This window comes from Podarcis raffonei, chromosome 5, assembly GCF_027172205.1.
Source record: "Podarcis raffonei isolate rPodRaf1 chromosome 5, rPodRaf1.pri, whole genome shotgun sequence".
NCBI lineage: Eukaryota > Metazoa > Chordata > Lepidosauria > Squamata > Lacertidae > Podarcis > Podarcis raffonei.
Genome location: NC_070606.1, coordinates 65,756,472 through 65,776,956, shown reverse-complemented (window position 1 = coordinate 65,776,956; position 20,485 = coordinate 65,756,472). Strand labels below are relative to the sequence as shown.

Genomic DNA, 20,485 nt, shown 5'->3' with positions numbered 1-20,485 from the left:
AAAACCTCAAAGTAGTTTACAAAAGATAAAACAGTAAAATCAAAGGGGGGGATGCAACCCTACTTTAAAACAAAGAGGAGTTCACTCTGTGGTCCAAGGGCAGATTACAGCATTAAAACCAATAGTAAAACAACTTACAACCATAAAAATAAGGTGGGTTCTAAAAACATTTACCTCAGGTGTCAAAAACCAGGGTAAAGAGCTGCATCTTCAGCATTCTCCAAAAGCTTAGAATAATAGAATTGTAGAGTTGGAAGGGACCCTAAGGATCATCCAGCCCAACCCCTAGCAATGCAGGACTATGTAGCTGTCCCATATGGGGATCAAACCAACGACCTTGATCTTATCAGCACGATGCTCTAACGAACTGAGCTATCCAGTGTATAATAAAGGCACCAGACACACAATGCTGAATGCACAGCTCCTGCTGGATACAAGCCAGGCATCAGAGCCATGAGGGGACCACTAGCAGTGACCCCCATGGAAGACCTCCATGATCTGGCAGGGATATAAGGAACTAGATGGTCCCTTGGGGCATCTTGCCCCCAAGTTAATAAGGGCACTGTAAATTAATACAAGAACTTTGAACGTTGCCCAGTAGTGTCTGAGCACCCAGGACAGGCTCTTAACCAGGCTCTTAGCTCCATCCATCAGTATCTAGCAATGTGGATCCTTTATTGGCAACTTACAAGCTTTTCCAGGGAAATGCCCCCTTGTCAGGCCTATCCCAAACCGGCTCTTTCTACCCAGGTAACCACCCGCTGGGGATCGTTGGCAGGTCACAGGCTTAGGCAGAGGCTCAGTGCTATATGGCCAGTCATGTATTCAAGAGGGTGAGAAAGGTTTAGTCTCCAAACGAGACTGTGGCCTCTTTCAGTCCTCTTCTAGGCCTGCTGTGTGGAGCACTCATTGAGGCCTGCACTTTTCTGACCAATGCTAGAATGGCAGCTATTCATGGTCTGTCAGATCATGGAGAACCATCTTTCTATCTGCTTTGCTGGATTGTGCTCTCCAGCAGTCTTTGACCTGCTCTCACTACCACTGGTAGATACCACCACATCCCCCTGCCATGCTCACAGAAGCCTTCACTCAACAGTTGTGGGATCCCAAGCAACTGCAGCAAGGTACCAACATTCAGGATGCCAAGGACGCAGTCATGCTGGGTGGAATTAACCATATCTTAATCTTTGTTATGAGGAGGCTGCCCCATCCTGCTTTGGACTTTGTGCCCATTTATTTCAAAGAACTATTTCAGTAGCTCCTCAACCACCCCTCCCTTCCAGTGGAACAATCGTTGTGTTAGAAGTGTGGCCTCAGCATTTGTCAAGAGGTCTCCAGAGGGAAGCCAATGCTCTAGAAGAAACCCAGGGAGAATTACTGCCCTGCTGCTCTTGTTGGGAAGCCTATGAAGATGCTGAGCAGAGAGGGAAAACCATTTTTATCCATTAGGCAGGCAGTCCAGCCAGATCAATACTAGATCAAAGGTGTCTAGCAGAAGACGGTCCCTGCAATCCATCATGGTGCTCTCAGGCCCCTTCTACATTATCCAGGCAGCAGGAACCGACGGAGTGGGGGCCGACTAGAGGGAAAAGAGGTACTGTAGCTGCTTTGTAGTCTCTCTATAGACAACGATCTGCTTGCAAAAGGCTCCACATTATGAACAGAGAGCATCTCTTTGTGTTTCTGAACAGTACATAAACACGGCTGGCATTAACATTCTGGTGGTGGCGCTTTTAATTTAGTGGCACCTACAGAAAACAAACCCACATAGCACTCACATGATGGGCACGACCCAAGATGACATTAGGCTAACTGTAGAGTGGATTCGCTTGAAAGGTTTTTCCAAATAGCTCCTCAGTTGTTTCGCATCCCATTTGCGGGCAATTGTATAACTTGAGCATGAGGTTTGCCCTGCTAGAATCTCGGATTCTGGGCCTTGCTGGTGCCGCTCAATGCCCTTGGCCAGCAAACTATTTCGCAAAAGAAGATAGCAGCATCTCACCTTCACACACTGTGCTATTATTCCCCATTGCACTACCCATTTCATGCAACCCGGGGCCTTAGGTGCGCTTTAAAAAGATTAAGGCAATTACAGATAATGGATAGCTAAGCTTTCCTGGCAGGAGGAGCAAAGGAAGGATATATATCGAGCTCAGGAGAGGTCCCAGATTCAATTCCTGGTATCTCCAGGCAGGGCTGGGAAAGATGCCTAAATGAAACCCTAGAGAGCCCCATGGGCCCCTCCAGTGGTTGCTGGTCCTCAGCTCCCATCATCTTGGACTACTGGTCATGTTGATGCAAGATGGCATCCGACATTAATGTTATTTTGCAGTACTGCTGCTTCTTGCTAGCATGTGGGTTGCAAGATATATTCCCCGACATGTAGTAATAATGCTACTTACTGAGCTTTTATTCTGGGGTTTTACAGACTTGTCTATGTTGGTGTTTTTGTTTTGTTTCTTAATTCATTGCATTGCCCTTGCACTGTTGATTCCCATGGTGAGAATGGCTTAGCATCCTTTCCCCCACCTCGTATTTAGTTTTAACCTTGGGCAGGGCAGAATGAATCCGCAGAACAAAATCTTATCCTTCATTATACTCTCAATGGTTGGACCATTTTTTTTACAGCTACTAAACCTGCACCTGCATAGCTGTACTTAATGTGAAAACCCAAATCTTCCCCTAAAACCTTCACAGTTCACCAAATAAATTAGTATTCAAAACCACCTAGAGATGCTTGAATGACTAGCGGTATATAAATATTATTAGTAAATAAAATACCTGTGATGGAATTCCGTCTGTTGAACTAACTTAGGTTTTATTTTATTTTGGGGTGTGTGCTAAGTTCTATTTTACTGAGGCCTCACCCCTTTTTAATGAATTTATGTTTTACTTTGTGTTTCTTTCCTTTATTTTGATGTTTTAAGCCACCTAGAGAAATGTACGCTGTGCAACGACATACAAAGGTCACTCCTCCTTAATAGGCCCTGAACTGCACAATTCTCAGCAGCTAGAGGTCACAAATGGAAAATGCTGCCAGTGCTGCAGAGGATGGTTAGTGTTCATTACTGTGAAACAGTTTTTGACCATGCACTAAGCAGCCAACTGGGGTGCATCCTTTTCCCGGCAGCAAAAACAGAGTAAAGGAACACTAAGTACACCACAGTTCTCCAGTACAACCTGACCCAAATAACATCCTTATTTGCAAGCACAGGGCAGAGTTTTTTCAGTTAAGAATTTTGACGTTTAATATTTAAATAGTTGTGTGAAGGTGCGCCTGCATCAACCTTTTAATAAAAAGGGGGGGAGCAACACTGAACTCTAAGCACACACAACTCTCTGGGCTGGTGCACATGCCAGGGTTTCTAAAAAGTGAAATTTCAGAGAGAATCTACTTCCTGCACTTTACAAAATGGACATGCACCGAAGAGCTGCATGGCCCAGAATGAGGATGCAGTACATGTGGCTTCACAACCTCGCATTTTTAATTGCACCTCTAAGAAAGGCATGGCATTACCAATGAACGAGATATAGCGGCGTATTCCATACACTGGGACTCCTGAGCTGCAATTTAATTTATGGAAAATACTCCCCACCACCCAAAGGGTGCTATATTGGGGTGGATGAAGTGAATATTGTTTTTATATAGCAGACAGATGAAGAATCTAAAGTTCTTTAATTTCTTTACTTTATTTCTCTCTCTCTCTCTTTTAATACCTTTTCTATTTCTTTTTCTTTATATATATATATCTCTCTCTTTCCCCCTCTCTCGCTGTTTTTATCTTATTTAGATTAATATTTTAGTTTGGATAAAAATGGTATTTGATATTAAGCTTTGTGTTTCTCTCTATAAACCTTAATAAAAATTATTATTAAAAAATAAAATAAGATATGCCCCCCCAGGGACTTCAGTGTGGATTGTAGATGGCAGCAGGTTACCTGTGCCTGTGTAAGTCTCACCTGAGCTGGGTGGCCAATGGTCTGGCTCCCTAATAAGGCAACTTCCTAAGGTCACTGTGAAGCTTAGAAAGAGAATCTGTTTCTTTGAACACCTAGAAATACAGAGACGCAAGAACAAAGAGAGAAGAAATCCAAAGATGATACCCAGAGACTCCAGACTCCATATTTAAAGCTGAACTATGCCAAGAGAAGGAAGGGTTAAGCAATGTTATACAGTATGTATGACTGAATAGTGCTTTGAATGTGTCGCCTGCTGTGTCCTGTCGAAATGCCAACTGGCATTATAATCAGAGGTGTACCAGCATTCTAGAATAGGTCATTTAAGTCAGCTCCTCCAAATTAAAAGTTGATGCCACCAGCAGCTGCTAGGAAAGATTGCCTACATAAGAAGAAGCTTCTTCAACATTTAAATGCCACCCAGACACACTTCATTCTTCAGTGCAGAAAAAAATGAATGCCAACTGCATCCATCTCTGTCCCTACATTACCTATGGTGAATGAATGAGGGAAAGAAGACAAGAGAAACTGAATGATTTAATAAGCCTGAAAAGGTAAAACACTATAGGTGGGCCCATTTTGATATGCAATCAGGTAATCTGCCATCTGTTGTCTTAAGTTTGCTTTAAAATCATCCTGATTCTGTGCTAAAAGAATCAACCCATCATTTCACTATATTATTATAAATAGAATGACATTCCCACTCTGCATTAAGAATTGCCAAATCTAAAGCCAGCACATTTATGCCATAATCCCTATAATCAAATTCTCCTTCACCTCTTCTGATTTCTTCAGGTATGGACACCTTTTGAACCGGTTTTCTGGGATGGTGACAAAGGGCACCATGCTTCCATTTCTATCTTGATGGCTCTATCCAGAAGATGCAAGGCGACACTGGAGGATCTGCAAGATTCTATTTTGTTTCATCTACATGAAACTTCTGACATCATCTTGGAGACCAATAAGCTGATGAAACCAAACTTTCACCTTTTCATCAGATTCAGGTAAGGCTAGTAAATTGCTAGATTGAGGTGTGTAGTCAATAATGAACTGATCAGCCAATAAAGCAGAAGCTCAGTGAGGACATAATGAAACCATTTTGGTGGATGCTTCATCTGACTTGAGAAAGTAGAATTCAGCTTCTTCTGTATAGAGCTGCATTCACCAAAAAGAATCAGGTTCACAGCTTAGGGGTGCTCTGAGAGTCAACCTTACCCTTGGAGGCCCAAGTGATTTCTGTGTCAGAAAGCACCTTCCACCAGTTCAAGCTGGTGTGCCAACTGCAATCACACCTGGCCATGGTTACCCACACTCCAGTAACATCTCATTTAGACTGTTGTTACACAGTGTACATGGGGTTGCATTGAAACACTTGGAAACTTCTGTTTCATTCCATACACAACAGAAAGGTCTAGCCGAATGGAACATACCCTGTTCCTGGCTTTGAAACAGGTCTGGCTCCAAGTTTGCTTCAAAGCACAAGATGGTGCTCATTTTAACCTTTAAATCAGGATGGGGAGCCTGTGGTCCACATAATTTTGCTGGACCACAACTCCAATTACCCCTGACCATTGGCCAAGGGGTCTGGATCTAATGGAAGCTGCAGGCCTATCATCATCCAGAAGGCCATAGGTTCCCATCTCTGCCCTAAATTCTCTGGAAGTATTTCTACTGTGATTACTGCATAGGATGTAGCTGTGCAAGTGTGATGGGCTCTTATTCGGAGTCACTCGCAGTGGAAATATGCACGAGACAGCAACTCATACCAGCTCAAGCCTCCTCTACTTTGTGATGGAGCTGTATTTTATTTCTTTATTATTTACTTATAGCTTACATTTATATCCCACCTTTTCCTCTAAATGCTTAAGAGGCAGAACCCTGCCACTCAATAGCAGGGACATTTATCCAGTTGTTGTTGTTGTTGCTGTTTTATTTAAAAGGTGGTGGTGGTGGGAGTTTAAACTAGCAAGGCCACTCTCTCTCCCCTTTGTCAGCAGTTCTGCCCTTAGAACTGCCCTCAGAATCACAAGAAATAGAGAGGAAATAGAGAGGTTGAAATAGAGGAAAGACAGGCTCAGCTGAGGGGAAAGGGGCGGGAAGGCAGCACCTAGAAATATTTGTGTAGGATGGGCGAGGCAAAGGGTTGAATCATAACCAGACGACTGAGAAAATGGCAGATGACATGAGATAACAAGGGGAGGGATGGGGGAACAAAGAGAAGATAGAGTGCACCAGAGACAGGCAAAAGGGGAAAGTAGTGCTGTCAAGCATCCTGATGTATAATTAAAAGCCATCCTGATCTCCCACTGAGTGGAAACTGCTTTCCCCCCTCCCATTAGCCATGCTTGGGCAGCTGGAGCCTACGTCATACTTAACGGGGGTCCCTGGGGAGGGGGGGAGCATAGCGATAGTGACTACTGACAGCAGGACAGGCACCCAGACAAGAGTTGGCAAGGGAGTGGCAGCCAGATGGTGCCACCACCAAAGTCACACAGAATCGGTGATGCGGGGGGAGCTGGCATCCATACCTGAGGGGGGTGAACCACAGAGTGCCACCAGTGGCTGCTCTCTTTGTGGCGGGTTGCAGCTAATAATTCCGAAGCCCATACACCACGCACAACGAACTGGGCACTTTTCCACATCGAGCCAGCTGGTGTGCAGCCTCTTCAGCGGCGCTTCCGCTCCAGCACAGTGGGAGAGACCATCCAATTCGCTTTGTGTTTGCCGTTGGCCTTTTTTCATTATTAAAAAAAAAGGAAAGGAGAAAAGAATGTGGTCCTGACAGCAGGTACGCAAATACAGAGTGCTGCTCTTCACAGTTGCCAGGCAACAGACGGCAAAGTGAGCACAGCAGCCTAAGGGGTCAGGCGGAGCTAGCAGAACTCTAGGTGATGAGCTTCAGGCCACATCGTTGCTGCATGGACATAAACACCCAATTAACGTGGAAGCCAAGCCAGTGCCTGCCCACTAAGGAGGACACCCTTCCGACCTCTGACTGTAGTTGTTCCTATATGCAAGAGCACCCCGGACTGGAGCTGTAAGCACACTTAACAGGGTGTAAAGGTAAAGGTAAAGAGACCCCTGACCATTGGGTCCAGTCGTAGCCAACTCTGGGGTTGCGGTGCTCATCTCGCTTTATTGGCCGAGGGAGCCGGCGTACAGCTTCCGGGTCATGTGGCCAGCATGGCTAAGCCGCTTCTGGCGAACCAGAGCAGTGCATGGAAACGCCATTTACCTTCCTGCTGGAGTGGTACCTATTTATCTACTTGCACTTTGACATGCTTTCTAACTGCTAGGTTGGAAGCAGGGACCGAACAATGGGAGCTCACCTTGTTGCGGGGATTCAAACCACTGACCTTCTGATCAGCAAGCCCTAGGCTCAGTGGTTTAACCCACAGCGCCACCCGCGTCCCTTTAACAGGGTGTAAGCCCCATTAAAAACAATGGAACTGACTCCCAAGCAAACATGCACAGCGGTGCACTATTAGGCTGCATGCACCCTGTGCATTTAAAGCACATGGCATCCCCCAAAGAATCCTGGGAACTGTGCTTTACCCCTCAGAGCTACAACGCGCAGCACACGTGTCAAGTTACATTTCCCAGGATTCCTTGGGGGAGGGAAGTCATGTGCTTTAAATATCTGGTATGTACACAGCCCGAGTCTGTCACCCTCCCTGCCTCTTTCCTGAAACAGCTAAATACAGCTGTGACCCCAAAGTACAAAAAGCTCACACTGAAGAGTTGCGAAATTATAACAATTCTTCAGAAATTCTGTTGGACGGTTTGCAAGTCATATGGACACAGCAGAAAGCGACAGGAGCGAGTATTTCATAATCCAGCACGAAGCAAAGCTGAAGAACCCTCAATTTCTGTGGACTTGGATTGAATTCATGGATGTCCACGTTCTGTCATGAATTTAATTCTGTGTTCAGCTGCAGCCACAGCGCTTAAATACACGACTTAAGCCATGTGATTAAACACAACTGGTTCACTTGCTGATTTAGGAGACGGATCCTTTCTACACCTACTGGAGTTTCATCGCATGAAATGGCGGGTGCCATTCTTCAGTACAATTTGTCAGTGAACGCAATGGGATCAAGGGGGTCAGGATGTAAACCATCATTGAGGGATATGGGTTAGATGCAGTTCACTAAATGAGGTAAAGGTAAATGAACACAGAAGTCTTAAGACCAGACCAATAGCTTCTCTGGCCCAATATTCTGCCTCCTGCAGGGAAAATGTGCATGAGATCAAAGCAGTGAAGGAGCAGAAACAGAAGGATTGACTTGCTGAAGCAGTCTAATGGTCCATCTCACCCACCCACTGCAATCAAGTGGATGTCTCCAAGAAGATACAAGCAGCCTTTGAAGAAAACAAACCTCCCTGTCCCCAGCATCTCATATTCAGAGATAGGTGCCCAAATGGTGGAGATTCCATTCAGACTACCATGGCTTATAACAAGGGTTGGAAACCTCAGGCCTGAGGGTCAAGTGCAGCCCTCTAGGCCTCTGTAACTGGCCTCTGGGACTTTCCTAGGACACACCCCTCACTGGTGGTCCTCCACATCTTTTGCACTGTAATCATGTCTCTTCCTTGCCTGAAGAGGTACATGTGGATACTGTTTGGTGGGGCTGGAACTGTACCCTACAGTGCAAAGAGAAGAGTCACATTCATTGCTCCACTAGCCATTGGCATATGGCCCTCAGAAGGCTCCCCAGTGGGGAATGTGGACCTTGGACTGAAAAAGGTTGCCCACTCCTGGTTTATACCCATCAAAGAGGGTCCCCCATGGATTTGCTTGATCCCTTTTCAAAGCCATCTAAGCCAGCAGCCGTTACCACCACCTTGCAGCAAATAATTCCTGGTTAATCAAATGCTATATATACCCGATTAGTGATTCTGGACCTGTTTCCATTCAATGAAAGTGGATGACTCCAAGTTCTACTGTTTTGGGGAAAAACAAAACAAAAACCAAGTCCTCTCTGTTCGCTCTTTCTGCACCATTTGTTACATTTCCTCTCAAGTTTCTTTCTGAAAAAGGAGAGGCAACAGAAAAGAGCCCTGTCCTTTTAAGCTCTTCTTTGTAGAGATCATCATTTTACTTGCAGTTTTTAAAACCTTCTCCAGCTCCATTTCTCCTTTTTGAAATGGAGTCACAAGAACAGAACACCAGCACTGTAGATTTACAGGGAGACATAATATCGGTTTACAAGGGTATATAATAGTTACTGTTTTATTTTCAATTCCCCTTTCCCCCATGGATTTAGCATTGTAAAAATACAATACAAAGTGTAAAAAATACAAACTAATCCAAAAGTATTAGCAAAAATAATGCTCCTTTCCTATAAAGGGAACCTGTTGTGTAAGTTAACATTGAGAGAGAGAGAGAGAGAGAGAGAGAGAGAGAGAGAGAGAGAGAGAGAGAGAGAAACACACATATCATGGGGCAGGGGAATAAAAATACTCCAAATTGCTCCAATTCCAGCTCCTATTGATTATAGTAAAGCTGCTATGTATTTTATGAATGTTGTGTTTTGTGTTGCTTAATGTAAAGTGGGATGATGAAACCATTCTACATGCCCTTCTGCCATGATCTCATGCTCTTTAAGGCACATGGATAAGGCTGCATTCCAACGCCACTTACCTGAGGGTAAGCCCCATTGAAGCAAACAACTTACTTTCAAGTAGGCATGGGCTGCATTCACACGGTAGCTTACTCAATTTTCCCTGTTCATGTCCACATTATAGTTGAGCTTTTACGCAATGTAAAAGCCACTTCTGGAACTATAGTGGAATGCAGCGCATCTTTAACACTGAGGATTTTGATCTGGGGCTGCAGAGTTTACCCTCAAATCAAAGGGAAACTATTCCTGGGCATCACACAATCCCCCAATATGAGCATTAAGCAGAGAGAAGGATCTAAAACATTTGTTTTGCCCCTTGGCAAAAAACTATAAATTACTGATTGACCTGAGTAAAACAGAGTTTGTTGTCAGATAAAAGTGGGGAAGAGAACTGGGATTTACTATCCCAGAGTCAATATGGTTTAAGATTTGGTGTTTTGTGAAAGATTCTTCATTAAGTTTATCAATAAGGGAAGTTCAGTGGAAACAGTTACCGCACTGGTATTTAACACCCTGCCAGATTGAATAGAAAGTGTATGGAAACATGTTGTGCTGCTAAATGCACACACATTACACATGTTATGGGAATGTCAGCATACTTACAGATTTTGGGAGGGAACTGTGTGTCAAATATCAATGAGAGGGTGAACTCTGAGACTTTCCTCAGGGTTGATCTGGTTTAACTGGATTGAGGAAGATATTTGTGGAGAACAGAAGTACTTAGTTAAGATCCCTTTGATAACGGCTACAATAATTTGGGCTCACAGATGGAAAAACCCAGAAACTCCATCCACATGGGAATGGATACTTGAAGTGCTTAGAGTTGGCAGAAGGGACACTTTGACAGATTGATCCATTATGAGAAATGGAAGTACCAATATTGTAAAGTTTGCTGGAAGGTGGTTGTGTTTTGCAAACTATTCAAACATGAATTATGGAAATAGCAGACTGGAAGGAACTTTATTTCTGTAAATGATGAATAAAAATGTTTTGAAAATAAAACCACTGTTGTTTGTTTACAAGATCTAGAAAGAAATCAGTTTGTTTTACTTGTCCCAGCAATTCATTGGGAATTATATTTTCATATTTTGAGAGGGTTTTTAAATCTGCCCTTCAGTGCATATCGCATAAAAAATCCACCCATAAACTAAACATTGTGTTATATAAAAACACCACGTGAAAACCACATTATAACCTCTAAGGGGAACAGTAATAATCAAAGCACAGACATTAATCAACTGCAGACCGAAGTTAAAATGTCTTAAGAGCTCCACCCAAAAAACAACAAAAATGGTACCATTTCCTCATGTGTGGTGCCAAAATGAAAAAGGCCCTGCCCCTGCTATCTGTGAATTTCTCGAATCTTACCAAGAGGCCAAAAAGCAAGGCCTCAATGGATGTATCCTGATCACTACATCAATAATTGATTCACAAGGTCAATATATTTTAAGGTGTTAGGATGCTCCCCTTACTATCTTGAAAGCCAGTGTGTTTAGAGTGTCAGACTAGGGCTCAGAAGACTGGGATTTAATACCCACTCAGCCATGCTGCTTACTGGGTGACCGTGAGCCAGTCTTCACCTAGGGTTGTTGCAAGGAGAAAACAGAGAAAAGGAAAAGCATGCACACCACCCTGAACTCCTTGGTAGAAAGGTGGGCTACAAATGTAATAAAGCATCCATCTTGAGTTACTTTCAAATCATAGGTGCTGTTCCATACTGTGAAGGCATCTCACAGTTTACTCCAAGGAAATTAGAGAGGTATTGATTACTCTGATCATCATGGGGCAAATCAGAGGTGAGGGGAAAATTCACAATAATGGGAGTGGGTGGGTGTCTTTTCTTCACTTGGACTTATAAGATTATATCAACAAAATGAGTTTAAAGTAAGCTAACAGGACATTTTCTCTCCGCACTGGTAATCGCTAAGGGAAAAAAAGTGAATGGCATTAGTGCCACAAGATGGTTTAGACAGCTTACAATTCCCAATTCCCCCCACACCCTGAGCACCTTCCCTGAAAATCATCATGACATGCAATAAATATCCCAGGAAACATTTGGGTATTATTTTTCATACTGCAGTTCTAGTTATAGTCACCTGAGTCACATTTGCTGAATTTGCAGTACAAGCTATTCACCTCTAGCAGCTATGCTATGCCACATCACTGAACAATATTCCCATACAAATGTGCTACAAGCAGACACTAGCAAGGCTATGCTTGCAATTGTCAGACACTTTACCAGCTTTACCAGCTGCTCAAATGCAGATCTGTTTGTCAGTCTTGCTTCCTCCCCCAAATGCTTTCTGCCTTGTATAGCTAACTTAAAACACAATCCGTACCTTTATGCAATTAAGAGTACCATTTGTTGCCTCGCCCCACAAGTTCCAGAACTGTTATGTCCAGTGAGAAACTGAGCAAGTTTGTGGATCCGTGCTGTCACAGGCATCAGCCAGTCAGCACCCAGTGCACACCCAGTTTCTCTGGGAAATTCAAAAGAACTGTTTCCCCCAGAACTCAACTCTAGAGAAAACCATACCACAGCATGTGAGTAATCCCCACAACTTAAGCAATATTTTGTTTGTATGCAGCCAGTGTTACAGGTAGCCAACCTCATAAAGAATAAAGGCCTTAAAGTCTTAATATGAATAAAACCTAAGAGCAGCCCTTCAGAATCAGCGCTGTACACACAAATTATCAAGCTGCAGGATGTAATAATCAGCTGTGTAAAAGTTCACCATAGAATATATCTGGGGAGTCTACAATTTGGTGATTAAACTAATGGTTTGAATTTTGACCTCACAGCAAATAAGTACCACAAATTACCTTGATTTCCAATACTTCAGGGGCCAGTTTTCACCCTCTGGCATCCAGGGCCGTAGTAGCGATGTTTGCCCTGGATCTCCCACACCTGTACAAACCACCTTTCAACTGTGTGTGGAAGGCTATTGTTATTGTTCATTATTATAGTATGTATTTTTGTGTTTTCATATTGTAAACCACCCTGTGATCTTTGGGTGAAGGGTGGTATAGAAACTGAAGTAATAATTTCCTGGAGCGGCACTACATTGGGCACTGAGACAAAGGCCAACTCCCAGGCTACTGTGGTGGCCAAATATGCCTGAGGCAGCGCATCTTTGTAAGAGGTGATACATGACAGGCCACTTTACCTCAGACCGAAAGCTGGCTCAGCATGTTGAGTATAAAGGTGAAGTGTATCTGCTGCACATACCTCTGAGAGGTAGGCTAGGAGTATTTTTGTCTGTGGGGAATCAGGCTTCCACCTCCATCACTGCTCAGGAGAGTCCTCATCTCCAACAGCCATGCAGTGCAAAAAAGGCTTTTTGGAATGTATACAGCACAAGCATGTCCTATTGCCAGCCATTTCTGAAGATTGGAACCCTTTTTCCTTTTCTTTAGGGCTATCATACTTCTTCCTTCCAGAAAAGACACAAACTTGCTAATAATCCAGCTTCCTGCTTTGTTGCCTTTGTTATCAAGCCCTGCTAAGCATCCTGCCCTGGCACAACACACCAACACACACTAAAATCCAGGTTTTTTTTATAAGGAATGGTCCAAAACCTGAGATATCACAACCATCACAACCCTAATAAATAGCTCTGTGCTGTGCATGCAAAGACTCAATTTTCAGAATCATTTCAAAAACCTGAGCCCTACTTCCTTTGCTAGGGCATATACATGGTTATATAAAAGTTTAGCATCTTACCCACCATTTTTACATTAATTCCTCTCTGAACAGTACATAGAACCAAGGAATCACCTGCATGGAGGCGACTATAAATAAGATTGGGTGGGAGGAACTAAGAGTGTGAAATGAGGCTTGTTAGTGCTTTAATCAACCCTCACTTAATATTCCAATCAATAACAGTTCATTGCGAAGGTTACCGATACTGGGAGGCACAGTTAACTCAAATAGCCTAGTTGCTTTGGTCAGTATTATCTAACGAGCTACAAACATTTTGTTACTTTCTACACATTGCTATACAGAGCAATCCTATACATGTCTATTCAGAAGTGGGCCTCACTGAATTCAATGTGGGCAATTGGGTGTAGGACTACAGTCATAGCCATCTGGCAGTTAGCCAGTGGCCTGGATGAAACAGCAACAATTCCTTCTAGGTGAATAAGATGCTTTGTCAAATAACCACTAAAGAGCACTTGGTGATACTTGAACATGCAAGCATGCAGGCTGGTAATAAAAGAGATCACAGGCTACACATCTTACTGTATAAATAAATGCAGCTTTGCAAATGCTAAAGGTCTAGGGCAGGCATCCCCAAACTCGGCCCTCCAGCTGTTTTGGGACTACAATTCCCATCATCCCTGAACACTGGTCCTGTTAGCTAGGGGTGATGGGAGTTGTAGTCCCAAAACAGCTGGAGGGTTGAATTTGGGGATACCGAGTCTAAGGCAATCTTCCCCAACTTGATACTCTCCAGGTGACTGGGCTATAATTCCCATTATCCCTGACAATTGTCCACGCTGGCCAGGACTGATAGAGGGCACCAGCTTGGGGAAAGCTGGTTGAAAACAAAACACAAACATGCTTGCAAAAAATCAACTCTGCAGGCTCATTCAGATCAGGGGAGCAGGGAATCCACCTCGCTTTGTGTGACTTACACAAAAGGATGCTCAAAGTGAGCATTTCTAAGGGTATGTGCACAAGCTTTGCACCACATCTATAGGGAAAGTGTGGAGTCTTTGTTCCTAGGTAGTGAGGCATTTCACGCTATCTACTGGAGCAGGGGATAATGCCATACATCAGTAAAGAAGAACTTGTGGCCCTCCAGATATTACTGGACTACAACACTCATCACTGGCCATGCTGGCAGGGGCTGATGGGAACTGGAGTCCAACAACACGGGTCACCAGTTCTCCACCCCATCATACATTAACCTGCCTCAGAGACCTGACCAGGAGAGACCCATCTCTTTGTGCCTGATTCTTGCATCAGTCAAGAAAGCCTCAGGATGTCCTGCCAATATGTGGGTCAGCAAGCACTTCCCCTTCTAGATGGCTGGCGGTGGGGGTGGTTCACAGAGAACTGTGCAATTCAAATTGCATTTTGAATGCATTGCGTAAAAACCACGTTGCAGAGCAGAGAAGCCAAATGACCTTGGCACCAAACAGGCAGCTGCGTTTCAGACAATTGTGCTGGTTTTATATTATTGATCAAAAAAGAACTTTCAGCTGATCAATTTTTTCCATCTGTGATTATTTCCCTGCCTCCCACTCCCAGTTTCACAGCACCATTACCTGTCCTCAGGGCAAAAAAAGGCTAGAGCAATTGGCTTTGGCTTTCTCCTCCCTTATCTGTCTTCTCTGACTGTTGCATCTGCCTGTTGCATTGTGCTTTGAGCTTCATGTCTGCGGCATGTTTATGGGCTTCCAAAGATTAAGCTTGAGATGGAGGCCCCTGAATATATCTGATACTTTATCTGTTACCTTGCTATGAAGACCTTCAATGCCATCCATAGGCATATGATCCTGATGGGAAGGATCAAGGGACTAACTATTTGGTTCCTCTAGAACAGGGATAAGGGAAACACCAGGATTCCAACCCCTATCAGCCCAGCAGAGCCAATGGTCAGGATTGAAGAGAACTAAACTCCAGCAGCATCTGGGAGGACCACAGATTAGCCATCCCTGACCTAGAAAAATAGTCCATTTTTAAAAGATAGTCTTTCCACCTTTATTGTTTTTTAAAAAAGGAACTTTTGAACTAGCCGTTCTTCAGCACATTACCTTCAAGAGGACATGGCAAGCAACTCAATGGGGTGGTTTTTACTGAGCTTGCTTCTGTGCTTTTTATCAGCAGCAGGAATCTAGCAGGCAAAGCTTATACTGACATAGAGATCAAGCTGCAGAGAAGGTTTCTTCACCTTCATACCAGCTGCTATTAATGGCACAAGGAGCAAGCCCAGAAAAAGGTATGGCAGCCTTACAAGGAATGTATTTGAAAGAAAGCCATCCTGCAATTGTCTGACAAGCTTAAAAGATTGCTTGAAGGAAAAGGTATACTGTACTGTCCCATTCATATCTTCTTTGAAAGATGGGAGAGACAAGAGAAAATCAAACTGGGAATAGCTTAGTGATATTTTTTCTTCCATGAAGATAAACCAAGATGTTAAAATATACATCTATTTAAATAAATCAGCATGAGTCAGCCTCTGCAAGTCTGGGGTCCTCCAGATTTTGTGACTACAGCTCCCATCAGCCTCAGCCAGCAAAGTGCTGGGAAATAAAATCCAAAACATTTGGAAGGATATAATATTGGCAGAAGGCCAGCACATGTATAGAAGGAGTGATCCTTCTCAATTCTCAAGAGATGCCAGGGACATTAGCTTGATTTGGAAGAGTAGGAAGTAGTGTGGCCATTTCTGCACTACAAACATAAGCCAGTTTCAAGTCTACTTAAGTGCCTTGTGACATATCATAGATTTGGGGGCTGCAAGGGGATAACAGCATTGTTTCAATGAGTTTAGGTAGGTATTTATTCCAAGGAAAAATGTTACAACAGCATATTCATTAGAGGTATGCACTAATGGAAAGAGCTCCTGATGTAGACACCGAACAAAGACACACAAATAGGAAGCAATGGTTTAAAAGCATTTGATCAAGAAGATGAACATTAGTGTACTAAATTTCAAAAGGGAAAGGTTCAATGGGATGGAACTAAGAATGAATTGGCCTACCACACCACTTGCCTGATTAAGCCTCTGATCATTGTGTTTACAGAGATGAGTGCCCTTCCTTTCTTGTAGTAGACACTGCTTAGTTTCTTGAAAGAGTGGCAAGCTGTGGAACTCAAACTTCCTTGAAACCATGCCCTCTCAGGTAGAAAGTTAGCAGGTGCTGAAGAGGGTCCAGTTCAGAACCAGTCTCCCCCCCTGGGATGAAGACTGCAAAACCAATAAAATTTTAAATGGGGGAGGCGAAGAACTAAGCATTTTGAGTGCAGCTGCCCCAGATAGCAATTCTCAGAGGCCAAAGAACCACAGGTCAACACGAAAATGCCAAAGACATCTGAAAGGAGCTAAAGCTAGAAGTCTCTCAGCCAAGATGGTGAACTGGGAATGCTTGGTTTTAGAGGATGGAATCAACATAGCGAGCGTAACAGAAACATAGCGAAATGAAGAGAACCAGTGGGACATGGTTATCTCCAGATACAGAGTCTATAGATGGTGTAGCTCTGTATGCCAAAAGGGGCAGATTCCTACAAAGAGTCATTGTGGGTGGTGATGCAGGAGCCCAAAAGTAATTTAGTACTGGTATGTGCTTTCATCCCCCTGATCAAAATGCTCAGGGAGATATTGAAATGGAAGTATCCAAAAGAGGGAATGTTGTAGTTATGGGTGACTTCAACTACCCTCACATAGATAGTTTACATGAGAGTTTAAATTTCTAGAAACCCTAAATGATTGTGTCCCAGAACAATAGGTCACAGAACCAACCAGAGGGGCGATGACCTTGGACCAAATCCGGCACCCAGTGCCTGATGTGAGATAATAAGAGTTATTGAGCCAGTTGGGAGCAGTGACCATAGTGCTATTAAACTAAACATACATGCCAAGTAAATCCAACATGGTCACATTTGGCTTCAGAACATGAAACATCCCCCAATGAGGGGACAGGTAAGGAAGCTGAAAGGCAAAGTCAAGAGAGCCAAATTACTTGGGAGTTGTTTAACACAGTATTACAAGCTCAGTTAGAGTGTATGCTGCAGATCAGGAAATATACCATGTGTTAGGAACTGCGGGGCAGATAGCAGTGATTAGAGGGGAAGTCTAGGCCTAAGACAAAATAGAAACTGACAAGTCGCCAAGTCCGGATGGCACCTGAGAGTTCCCAAAGAGCTCAAAATTTCTAACAACAACAAAAAAAAGAGGTGTCCTTCAATCAGTCTTCATACCCCCAGACTAGAAAGTACCCAATGTAACACCACTTTTCAAAAAGAGATCTGGGAGCCTCCTGGAAATTACAGGCCTATTAGCTTAATGTCTGTCCCAGGTAAAATGGAGAAAGCATAGAAGAACAAGCCTTGCTGAAGTACAGCAAGCATGGCTTCTGCAAGCGTAAATCCTATCACAAGAACCTCTTAAAGTTCTTTCAGAGTGTCAACCAGCATATTGGTAGAGGTGATCTAGCTGACATAGTTTACTTGGACTTTCTAAAAGCTTTTGACAAGATACCTCCCCAAATACTTCTGAGTGAGACTTCTATGTGGAAAAGGTTGCAATGTTTGGGACTTTTTGGTTTAGAGAAAAGGCAAGTATAAAAGGAGATGTGATAGAAGTTCTCTCTGTGCGCTGTAGGGTTAAAGTGGATAGAAAAATGTTTTTCTCCCTCTCTCATAATACTAGAACCCTTGGACATCCAATGGAGCTGAATGCTGGAAAATTCAAGACACAGAAGAGAAAGCATTCCTTCACTCAGAGCATCGTTAAACTATGGAACTCACACCCACATGAGGCACTGATGGCTACCAATCCGTATGGCTTTAGAAAAGGATTACACAAATTAATGGAAGAGGAGGCTATCAACAGCTACTCACCACAATGGTTGTACCTCCACTGTGTGAGGCAGTATGCCTCTGAAAACCAGTTGCTAGGTATAGTAGTTGCTACAACAGGTGAGTGAGTGCTATTGTGCCCGTGCACTGCTTGGGGCTTCCCGCAGCCATCTGGGTGACTGGTCTAGTTCAGCAAGCTCTTCATATATTCTTAAAGTTTGCTCCCCAAACACAGGGTCATGTATGTGGCTACCCAGCAGCAGCAGAGGAGTTGGGGAGGCACATCAGGTTCATAGGCAATATGTCATTTGCCAGGAGGGCAAATAGTGGGAGGGGCCTTCTGATGCTCTTCCCAGAAGCACCTGACACTAGTCTACCCTATGGGAAGTGAGATGCCTGAACAGGTGGATCTTTGATGTGATGAAGAGCAGGGCTGTATATGTTCAGAGGCATGCCAAGATTTCACACATCCCAGAGGTGAAATTCAGATTCTGAATTGGGCAAGGGAAGAGAGGAGGAGTAGAATGTTCATTGCGAACTGCTATATCCTTTTTTTATTGTAAGTTATAATATTGTAAGAGACTTAAAGTCAAGTCCATGAAATGCCTAGGAAAGCAAAGCAAAATGGATCCTGGAGGTTGAGGTTTCAGCCCTGGGGCAGCTGCCCCTCTGTTCCCCCTTGGGGTTGCAAATTGGACCAGGCAGATGGAGCACACATGCAGAAGGGGTTCTGGCCACTCTCCTCCCAGCTGAGCTAGCTGGGGACCTCTGGGCCAATGAAGGGACGGGGGCCAGAAATGGAAAGCTGGGAGAGAGCATCTCCAGGTGGTGCTGGCTATTGGCTCTGCCTTCAGAGCCTGGGCAGGTATCTATCTAGCCACTGGGTTTTAATAGGGAGGAAGGGGGGGAGGGGAAGACTCTTGGCCAGCAGCAGGGTGTGTCCCGGGCCTCGCTTCTTTATTTGCGCAAATCCTTCGGGGGGGGGGGGACAGAAAAAATTCGCCTCGTTAGGAATTTGCCTGTTTGCACGGTGGGCAAGGAGAGAGAAGAGATGACATCTTCAGATAGCCCTGGGATGGCTACTACGACCCCCTCCCAAATTCCCCATCTATTTTTCAAAGGTGGTGGTCCCCCCCCCATTCGAAAAAAGGGCACATTATCGTCTCCTTGTATCTCTAACAAGGGCGGGGGAGGAGACTCAGTTCTCCAAAAAGGCATCCACACCATGCGATCTAAAGCTGCTCCGCGTTATCATTCCAGCGCCACTTTGATCTTCCCGTTTTCTCTTCCTATACCGCAGGCAGCAATTCCTGGGCTAGAAGCCTCTCCTCGCCCACCCCACCTCTCCGTGGGCATCCTCTCCATCCGCACCCAAGAGCGGCGTTCTCACCCACCCGGCCCCACACATCAGACGGCGAAGCCGGGAAAGGGTGGGGGAGGCGGGCGGGCGGGCGCCCAGCGACAGAAGCGCTCCCGCCGGCAGAAGTTGCCGCAATGCAAGAGGCAAGCGCGGGCACCTCGAGTCCATTGCGGAGCGCGGGGCGTCGCTCCGGAGGCTCCGCCGCCGCTTCCCCCTCGCGGCCAAGGGCTTCGCGAGAAGCACCTGCCTGCCGCAGCACCCGGCTCCATCGCCGCCGCCCACACCCTTTGGCCAGGAAGGGCGCCGCGCCCGACGGCTCCCACTCACCGCTTTGCTCCCCGAGGAAGACCAGCTTGAATTTCCTCAGCGGGTTGCCGAAGTCTCCTCCCGCGGACATGGTGCCTGGCTCCGGGGAGAGGGCAGGGCGGAGGCGGGGGGCAAGCGGGCAAGGCTGCAGGCGGCTCCGTCGGCTCGGGGAGACCGGTCGCCTTGGCCCGTCTGGCAGGCTGCGATCTGGGCGCTCTGCAGAGGGGGAGCCGCCCGAGCGGGGCGCAGCCTGCGTCGGTGGCCGGGCAAGGGCGCGCGTCCACGGCGGAGAAGCAGCGCTGCTGCTGCTAGCTGCTACTGGAGATGCCGAAGCCAAGCTCTGCCCCTGTCGGCTCTCGCCCTGCCTTGCCTCTCCCGTCCGCGGCGGCGCCTGCGCTCTGCCCCTTTCCCGGCTACTCTGATGTCATGCTGGAGCAGCCAGCAAGCCAATGCGGTGCTGCAGGAGAGAGAGAGGGAGCGAGCGAGAGGCGCGGGTGGGGACGTACCAAGACGAGCTTGCTGGAGGGGCGGGCCCGTCTGGAGGGGGCGGGCCCGCGCCGGTGTGGAGGCGGGGGGGGGGACCTGCTGCACCTCGCCCGTCGGGGCCCAGCACGCGACTACGTCTCCGCCGTTGCCTCACGCCCAGCAGGTGTTTCTCCTCCCCACCCCCTCCCACGCACTCCCCACCGGCACCTGCTGGGGCTGAGC

General features: G+C 45.5%; 1 protein-coding gene across 2 annotated transcripts in view; it reads right to left on the bottom strand.

Annotated features, from left to right (window-relative positions):
* The window catches only part of RAB6B (RAB6B, member RAS oncogene family), a 54,285-nt gene extending 34,184 nt beyond the window's left edge, over positions 1-20,101 (bottom strand). Inside the window, exon 1 of one of the 2 annotated variants that reach the window (XM_053389867.1) lies at positions 19,799-20,101. In XM_053389867.1, the coding sequence (XP_053245842.1) occupies positions 19,799-19,868 (70 nt within the window). In that variant the 5' untranslated portion in view covers positions 19,869-20,101. The remainder of the gene's footprint in view (positions 1-19,798) is intronic. The other variant, XM_053389866.1, reaches the window with a different exon arrangement.
* Positions 20,102-20,485: the final 384 nt, after the last annotated feature.